Source organism: Geotrypetes seraphini, chromosome 6, assembly GCF_902459505.1.
Source record: "Geotrypetes seraphini chromosome 6, aGeoSer1.1, whole genome shotgun sequence".
NCBI lineage: Eukaryota > Metazoa > Chordata > Amphibia > Gymnophiona > Dermophiidae > Geotrypetes > Geotrypetes seraphini.
In genome coordinates this window covers 16,464,705-16,473,878 of record NC_047089.1, presented here as the reverse complement: position 1 = coordinate 16,473,878, position 9,174 = coordinate 16,464,705, and the positions used below count along the sequence as shown (strand labels likewise).

At 42.6% G+C, this 9,174-nt stretch overlaps 1 protein-coding gene across 1 annotated transcript; it reads left to right on the top strand.

The window, feature by feature from the left end:
• The first annotated feature begins 3,823 nt into the window (after nt 1–3,823).
• On the top strand, nt 3,824–9,174 carry NDUFC2 (NADH:ubiquinone oxidoreductase subunit C2). The gene is made up of 3 exons (XM_033950413.1): nt 3,824–4,051; nt 5,666–5,809; nt 8,962–9,174. Exons 1-3 carry the CDS (start codon nt 3,910–3,912, stop codon nt 9,009–9,011), a joined length of 336 nt encoding a protein of 111 aa, XP_033806304.1. The 5' UTR covers nt 3,824–3,909; the 3' UTR covers nt 9,012–9,174.

Sequence of the window (9,174 nt, the reverse complement as noted above, 5' to 3'; positions counted from 1 at the left end):
TGTGAAAAGTTTCAGCCTCTGATAACCAGAGCTGGTATTGTGACATCATAATACCTTATTCCACCAATAAAAGCCAACTTCATCAGTGATGTCACAGTGACTTGATTGTCTTTTACTTGGCTCACTTTTACTACATTTTGATTTCTAGAGTGGCGCAGTGGTTAAAGCTACAGCCTCAGCACCCTGGAATTGTGGGTTCAAACCCACACTGCTCCTTGTGACCCTGGGCAAGTCACTTAATCCCCCTATTTCCCCAGGTACATTAGATAGATTGTGAGCCCGCCAGGACAGACAGGGGAAAATGCTTGAGTTCCTGAATAAATTCATGTAAGCCATTCTGAGCTCCTTGGGTATAGAAAATTGAATGAATAAATAAATAAATTTCCTGGGCAAGAGTCCATATATAGTGTCGGGGATCATGGGGAGGAGTCACTCTTGGTTTAGAAAGAAATCTGTGTTGCCATGGAAAAGGTCTAGGTATGATTCCTAGTAGAGAATGACACAGGGACAAATTTTGTCCCATCCCCATTGGGGCTCATTTTTCCATCCTGTCCCTGTGAGTTCTTTTCCTGTCCCTGCCCCATACCTGCAAGCTCTGTCCTCATCTGCACAAGTCTCAAACACTTTAAAATCATAAGTGTTCGAGGGTTATGCGGTTAAGGAAGAGCTGACAGGAACAGCGACAAAACTTATAGGGACGGGGCAGGAAAATTGAGTTCCTGCGGAGACGGGGACAAATTTGTCTCCGTGTCATTCTCTAATTCCTAGCCCTGGTTTCTGATGCTTGGGATGGCTATAGAAGCAATGAGCTCTGGGGGAGGGGGAAGAAAATGTTACAACAGTGACAACTACTGCCCATATTCAGGATCCTGATGGACCCAAGCCCATGGCGAGCCATGATCTATAGCCCTTGGTGAAAACATTTGCATTGCATTGGCTTGGCTAGTTGAGAAGGATTAAAAGTGAAAGAGGGGAATCCCTGGTTGTTTGGAATGAAGATTTCATGGTACCGTATATCAAATTGTTAAACACACAGTGATATATTTACATTGGTGTGATATACAGACCTCCTTCACAGACGGAAGAGGTGGGCAGAGATTTAATAGTAAACATTTAGAATATATCTAAAAATGGGGAAGTTTTACTAATAGGTGATTTTAACATGCCAGATGTTGATTGGGGTATCCCTAACGCGGGGTCTTCTAGAAGTAGGGAGATCCTGGATTCTCTACAAGGAAAATTGTTCCAGCAGTTGGTAATGGAACCCACGCGGGATGGGGGTCATACTGGACTTAGTGGTTACAAACAGGGAAAGTGATTCTAATGTTACAGTCAGTGATCATCTGGCATCCAGTGATCACTGCATGGTACAGTTTAATGCGGGTATAAAGAGGGCTCATTCAAAGGTAAAGGTTTTAGACTTTAAAAATACGAACTTTGTTCAGATGGGGGATTATGTCAAGAAATTGTTTGGATGGGAACATCTGGAAGGAGTAGAAATGCAGTGGGCAAAACTGAAAGGAATTATTGTAAGGGTGACAGACCTTTTTGTGAGGCAAGTAAGTAAAAGTAAGAGGAAAAGAAGGCTGCTTTGGTTCTCAAAAGTAGTAGCTGAGAAGGTAAGGAATAAGATGTTAGCTTTCATAAACTACAGAAGATCGCAGAAAAAGGAAGACAGGCAAAAATATCTGGAAAAGTTAAGAGAGGCTGGTCGAGTAGTCAGGAAAGCAAAGATACAAATGGAAGAAAAAATAGCTGATATGTTAAAATGGGGAGATAAAACATTTTTTAGATATATCATTGATAAAAAGAAGTACAAAAGTAGCATTGTGAGACTCAAAGCAAAGGGGAGAAATATGTAGAAACTGATAAAGAAAGGTTGAATTGCTTAACAAATATTTCTGTTCTATGTTCATGGCTAAAGCGTCAGGAGTGGGACCACAGAAGACAAACCTGAATAGGGATGGAGTAGAGGTGTAGACCCTGATTAATTTTCATAGGATAGTGTTTGTGAGTAGCTAGCTAAATTAAAGATAGACAAAGCGATGGGGCCGGATGGTGTACATCCAAAGGTGCTGAAGAAACTTAGGGAAGTTCTGGTGGCTCCAGTGACTGACCTTTTCAATGCTTCCCTAGAGTCGGGAGTGGTATCGGAGGACTGGAGAAGGGTACATGTAGTCCCTCTACACAAAAGTGGAAGTAAGGAAGAAGTAGGGAATTACAGGCTGGTAATTGTGTAAAAAAGGGGAAAAAAGAATAGGCTCATATATAGTTGGATTATGATTTTATTGAACTGAACACCACACATCCAATGCAAGTAAAACAAAACAAGAAAACCATATTCTTATATATTTTTATGATTGATTATGTACATTTTCAAATATAATTCATAAAACCAACTATTTTAAACAGAGCATACTGTACCAGTGTCCACAATGCAAGTTTCAGTAACATACTTGTTCAAATTCTCTAACATAGCTTTGTGTCACCACTTAGGCCTGCATCAGGAAGAGAAGTAAAACTATGTGATTAGTCTTAGACCCATACCGGTAAGTGCAACTGATCCCACTTTATCTCATACTGGAAGCAGATTACCGGCTGCAGGTGCTTCCTCCCTTGACCCTGGGCCTTCCTGGTTTTAACAGTTGGGGTTGTCCTCTGAATCCTCCTTTTCTCATCTAGAATCAGTGCTAATGTTTACTTTTTTTTTTTTTCTCAGAGGCCTTCCTTGGCCCCCGATTCCATAATGTACTTAAACAAATATTGGTTTTCACCTTAAGTACGGTTGCCAGATGTCTGGAAAAACCCGGGTGTTCTCTTTTTAGAGGGTGCCTGACAGTTTGTGCAGGTTTTGTAAGACTTGGGGCAAGGTTTGGAGGACCTCTGTGCATGCACGGATGTGGTGTGATGATCACATGCATGTGCACATGCTCAGAGGCCTTCCAGATGTGGCCCCAAGCTCGGGGAAGAAGAGATGAGGAACAGAGCATGCCACATGTCCTCTTTTTTTTTTAAATGAAGAAATCTGGTAACCATAACCCTGTCTTGGAGTTATAGAATTGAGGAGTAGGGGGAGAGGGAAGTACTGTCCCAGAGTTGCAAAGGATCCATTCCATTTGGCCCGTGGAAGTAATTTAACATCCAGACCGTATATAACTGTATATCACAGCCCTAGGATTACCAGATGTCCATAATAGGGTTTCCAGATGTCTAGATTTCCCTGGACATGTCTGGATGGCTTTTCAAAACCTGGCGACGTCAGGATGGCCTCTGTGCATGCGTGGATGCAATATAGTAATGTCACACCAGCGCATGCAGACTAGAGAGGTCGTCCCGATGAGCAAACAAGTTGAGGGGGGTGGGCCTGGGGGTTTCCGAAAACCTGGTAACCCTAGGCCATGATAAATTTGGACTGGGTTCCAATATTCTCTCTGTTGGTTAATTTTTAGAAAATAAAGTCAGAGGTGCCAAGCTACCCAGTTCCAGGTTGCAGATCTTGGGCTAGGCTCCTGGATGGGATGTCAGTGGGCAGGCTCAGGCACTACATCTTGCACACTGCTGGCAACTGGGTAACGTCATCTCTGCGGTCCCTGTGCAGGTTAACCTGGGTGATGTAATAACCCTACAGACTACAACCAAAGTGGAAAAAAAAAAAAAAAACAACCAACTGCTGCGGAGCCAAAGGAAGATCAAAATGTGCATTTTCACGTCTCAGAGGGAGGGAGGGAGCAGAAAAGCCCTCAGCATTTTGAGAGCAGGGGGAACCTTTATGCGGTCGGAACCTTTCTTCTCCCACCTGCGGGCGGGTGGCTTTGTGCGACGGACCGGCGCGTCGCCTTTTACCGTCCGCTCGCCCTTCAAAGCCTCGACGCGCTTCGATCAGGGTCGCGGCCGCCTCGGTGCTCAGCCATGGAGGCGTGGATTCCGGACGAGGCCCGCTGCTTGCCGCCGCCCGGCATTGTGAACCGGAACTCGGTGTGGGTCGGCTTCATGGGCTGGGTCGCGGCCGTGCTGGACAACGCGGTGAACAACCGGCCGCCTGTCCGCACCGGTTAGTGCCTGCGGGGCTAGGGAGGGACTCCCGGAGGAGAGAGGGCTGGGGGGGGGGGGGGCAGGAGCCAGCAACACCCCCCTTGACCAGTGGTCTCCAACGCAAACCCTTTGCAGGGCCACATTTGGGATTCGTAGGGACTTGGAGGGCCTCCGAAAAAAAAAAAAATAGTTAATGTCTTATTAAAGAAATGACAATTTTGCATAGTTTATAAATCTTTCCTTTTGGCTAAGTCTTAAGAATACATTATTATATTAGTGATTTCTATTCCGCCAATACCTTGCAGTTCAAGGCGGATTACAAAAGAAGTTATCTGGCCATTTCCAGAGGAATTGAAGAGTAGAGCGAATTGCTTCAGAAAATTGGGATGAGTCTTGTGGTGTTAGTTTGTCTTCAAGGATTTCTTGAATAGGATGGTTTTTATTTCTTTTCTAAACGATTTGTAATCTGGAGTCGTTATCAGTAAATTGGAGAGTTGGTAGTCTAGTTTTGCTGCTTGAGTGGCTAGAAGGCCACCTGAAAACGTACTGCTGACCAAGACCAGTTAGAAATTTTCTGCAGCATTAACAAGATAAGGCCACTGAAAATTATTATCCTGATAGTGTCTGGGCAGCTTGGGGGCAAAGCAAGAGCAATATCTGGAGTTATCAGATCAGCAAGCTTTATTTAGCCAGATAAAAAATAGGACAGAAACAAATACAGTCATGGGCTAGGAGCTGGATGCATGCGGAAGCTCTGGGCTGAAAGCGGGATGTAAGAGGCATTCTTACCAAAAAATCACTTTATGCAAGTTGGATGGAAAAAAGCAACTTAATACTCATCCAAAATTCAAACATAACTTGGACACAATATCAGTTATGCAGAATTGTGTCCAAGTCATGTTCTGTTTGAATTTTGGATGTGTATTAAGATAGGATTGTAAGAGCCATTCTCTGTGCCATTAGGGCAGTGCCACTGCAACAACAGCCATAAACGCTGCTTCATTTTAGATGGTTTGTTAGATGACCCCTTTTTGGATTTTAGATCACACATCTGAGTTTCTCCATACTACTGTGTTGAACCAGCTGATAGAATCCCCAGGAAGAGCAGCAGGTAGGAGAGATGAAAAAAAAACAATAAACACAGTTTCTTCAGAACCTGGCATGCTGAAAAATCAAGAAACCTTGTTGTCTATTGATGCTATAAGATTGAACATCGGTCTCCCTCAGCGCTTTACAATTTTGTTGAAGGCACTCTGGAACAAAGACCACTCCCCTGGATCTGGAGTCTGGCGCCTGAGATAGTCTGCTTACACACTGACCACCCTCGATATATGCACTGCCAAAATGGTTTGTAGGTGGGATTCTGCCTAGTGAAACAACAACTGGGCCTCTAGTTTCAATAGAGCACTCTTGGTGCCTCCCTGTCTGTGGTTGTATGCCACCACTGTGGCATTGTCTGAGAAGACTCATCGCTTTGCCTTCCAGGGTCTTTTTGAATGACTGTAGCACTAGGTGAATGGTTCTCAGTTCCAATCTGTTGATGGACCCCTTTCTCATTTGCCCTGAATTGGCCAACCCTCACAATACTTTTCTGTTTTCTTTTTGCTTACCAGTATTGATGGTTTTATTGCAGGGGTACATCGCCAGATTCTGCTTGTTACTGTTGGCGTTTTCCTTGGGTATTATATGACAAAACGTGAGAACTATAACAATGCCAAACTGGACAGAGATTTGATGGAATACATGCGGTTACATCCTGATGATTTCAAGAAAAAGGGTAGGTCATGCTGCGGTTTATTTTATTCATTTAAAATTATTTATTAAGTTTTTCAATTAATCACTAATTAACTTATATTTCAATGCAGCCCCCCCCACACCACACACACATACCACACACACCTCACACCACACACCACATACCACACACCTATCCCTCAGGTTCTAGAAAACATCAGGGCAGGTGATATGCAAAATCCAAAATAGTGGCCAATGAAAAGCATAGCCAAAAAGTATAGAAACCAATTATAATTTTATTGTTCAAACATCAAATAAAACTCATCATATAAAACCCAACACAGGCCTTGTTTTGCCCACATTAAGGGCTGCATCAGGGGTTGATAAAACTAGAAAACAATAACAAAACAGAAAATGAATATCATAATAAAACAGATAGTGAGTTAATACATATCATATGCACAGTCAACAATATAGAAGCTACATGTCTATAAAGGACATAGGGAATACAAGAAAAAAACCTGTATAAAAAATGCACATTAATGCAGATGATTTGCTGACAAAGGTAAGAATCCATATTATAGGGAGCAAGTATGAAAAAATAATTCCAAAGACAAACCAGCCATGGAAAAATGAGTAGATAACTAGATTGTTTATAAAACTATACTTCCCCCTCCATATTCGCGGTTTCCGTATCTACAGATTCACTTATTCGCAATTTTAAACCTAAAACTCATTTTCTGGGCTATTTTAAGTCCTGTAAGTCCCTCCTTAAGCCTTACCTGGTGGTCTAGTGGGTTTTTGAGGCAGGAGCGATCTTCCTATACTTCTGCCCCATGCAGATCGCTCACAGGAAATGGCTCGAGAGACTACAGGAGCTCAAGGCAGCCATTTCCTGTGAGCGATCTGCACGGGGCAGGAGCATGGGAAGATCGCTCCTGCCCCCAAAACACGCTAGACCACCAGGTAAGGCTTAAGAGGGGGCTTTCAGGGCTTAAAATAGCCAGGGGCAGAACCGGCCTGAATATTATTTGTGGGTTTTTAATATTCGCGGGCCAGCTCTGCCCCTAACCACCACAAATACGGAGGGGGAAGTGTAAAACACCACCAGATAAAAGCTAGAAAGCATAATTAGGAATTGTACAATTAAGAGCAGAAGCTAATAAAAGAAAGCAGAATAAAAGTCATCCTTGCCAGCAAAGCAAAAGGTAACAGCACTCAAAAGTATGATGGAGGTCTACAAAATACTGAGTGGAATGGAAAGGTAGATGTGAAACATTTGTTTACTCTTTCCAAAAAACTAGGGGGCATGCGATGAAGCTACTAAGTAGTAGATTTAAAACAAACCAGATAAAATATTCTTCACACAATGTGTAATTTAAACTCTGGAATTCGTTGCTGGAGAATGTGGTGAAATCAGTTAGCTTAGCGGGTTTAAAAAAAATGTTTAACTCATTTCCTAAAAGAGAAGTCCATAGCCCATTATTGAGATGGCCTGTGGAAATCCACCGCTTATTCCTATTACTTGGGATCTAGTTAGGTACTTGTGACCTGGGTTGGCCACCGTTGGAAACAGGATACCGGACTTGATTGACCTTCGATCAGTCCCAGTATGGCAATTCTTAATTTGAACAATTTTTATTGATGACAATATGACAAGCAGCATAGAAAAGGTAATATTGACAGAGTACAGCTCTTTTCATCCAATTGTACTTGAAATCATCCTCCCCCTCCCCCCACCAGAATAAGAATAACAGGTTCACAGTCCCAGTATGGTAATTCTTATATATGTCTCTGTGAAGACTAGCTGCATATGTGCCTGCTAACAGCTGTAGGCATTTTTAAAGTAAATCACAGAGGTCAAATGCTGACCAAGGTAAAAATCCATATTATAGGGAGCAAGCATAACAGCACATAAAACGATTATAAAGCCAAACCAGCTATTTAAACGATAATTAGAAAGCCAAACCAGCCTTGGAAAAATAAGGGTGCATATCTAAATGGTATGTAAAAACTGAATCACCAATAGGTGAAAGCGGGAAAGGAATGAGTCTAAAAGCAAAAGAAACAAAAGTCATCCTTACCAGCAGAGCAAAAGGTAACAGCACTCAAAAGTGTGTCTCTGTGAGAACTAGCAACAGAAACAACATAGGATCAGAGCACAATCTCTTTAACCTGAAGAATTGGCGAGATGGTAAATTGGTGGTGTGATTTACTATGACAACTATCGTATTGTAGATATTTATTGATATCAGTCAGCTTACGATAGATGTTGGTCACAAATTTACCTTCATTGTTTTAGAGGTTTTACTGGTGTGTTAGACTCATTCCTTTCCCACTTTCACCTATTGGTGATTGTCATATAGAGAGTTGCACGGGGACAGAAGTCCCACCCATCCCCGCCTTTCCCCGCCAGGATCCTCTCCGTCCCCATCAGAATCCTCTCCGTCCCCATCCATCCCCTCAAGGAATTACCTCTATCCCCGCCCGTCCCCATAAAAAGCAGCAATTACTTCTGACAGGATCATCAATTCCACAGTTTCTTTTGTGTTTGCGCTGCTGTTTTTCTTGTGGAATCTCTTTGGTGGAACCCTTTTTTTGTTTTCTGTTCAGGTAATTAACTTATAAACCCCCTCTTTTACTAAGGCTGACATGTCCATTATATTATATGGCCGAACTCTGCTTCCAAAGCCTTCCATCCCCGTGGGAGTCCCGTTGGCCAGAGGGGGGTCCCTGTGGGAGTCCTGTGGGGATTCCCGCGATCCCCATTCCTGTGCAGACCTCTATTATCATAAAGTGGAGGCAAACGTATTTTACATTTGGACTTGGTTGAGCTGCTTTAAAATAACTCCTTTGCGGCCAGTTAGGAAGCTCTGGAATGAGAGGACATAGGATGATGTTAAGAGGTAACAGGCTCAGGAGTGATCTAAGGAAATATTTTTTTACAGAAAGGGTGGTAGATGCGTGGAACAGTCTCCCGGAAGAGGTGGTGGAGACAGAGACTGTGTCTGATTAGCCTGGGATAATCATGTGGGATCTCTTAGAGAGAGAAAGAGATAATGGTTACTGCGGAAGGGCAGACTGGATGGGCCATTGGCCTTTATCTGCCATCATGTTTCTAAGTCTTTGGTCTTTGGAATGACTGCAAATAAGTTCCGTCTTATGAATTTCTACTCTCTTCTTTGTGTTATGTAGAAAAGAAGACATTTGCAGAATATCTGGAGAAGTTTTATCCTATTCGCTGATTTTGGAGCCACTTAAATTCATCTGCACTCTGGGTTTGAATATGAAGCCCATTTGCTTAAACTGGACTCTTGGCAGTTTTTAGTTTCACCGTTTAAATATCTCTGTACAAAATAATTCTTGACCTTGAAAGTATGAATATTAAAGAATAAGAAAAAAAATATC

Excerpts from the sequence above, each read along its gene's own strand:
- NDUFC2 (XM_033950413.1), top strand. The coding sequence starts at position 3,910 with ATGGAGGCGTGGATTCCGGACGAGGCCCGCTGCTTGCCGCCGCCCGGC. Across the intron at positions 4,052-5,665 it reads CCGGCCGCCTGTCCGCACCG|GGGTACATCGCCAGATTCTG; the intron begins GTTAGTGCCTGC and ends GTTTTATTGCAG. Across the intron at positions 5,810-8,961 it reads TGATGATTTCAAGAAAAAGG|AAAAGAAGACATTTGCAGAA; the intron begins GTAGGTCATGCT and ends TGTGTTATGTAG.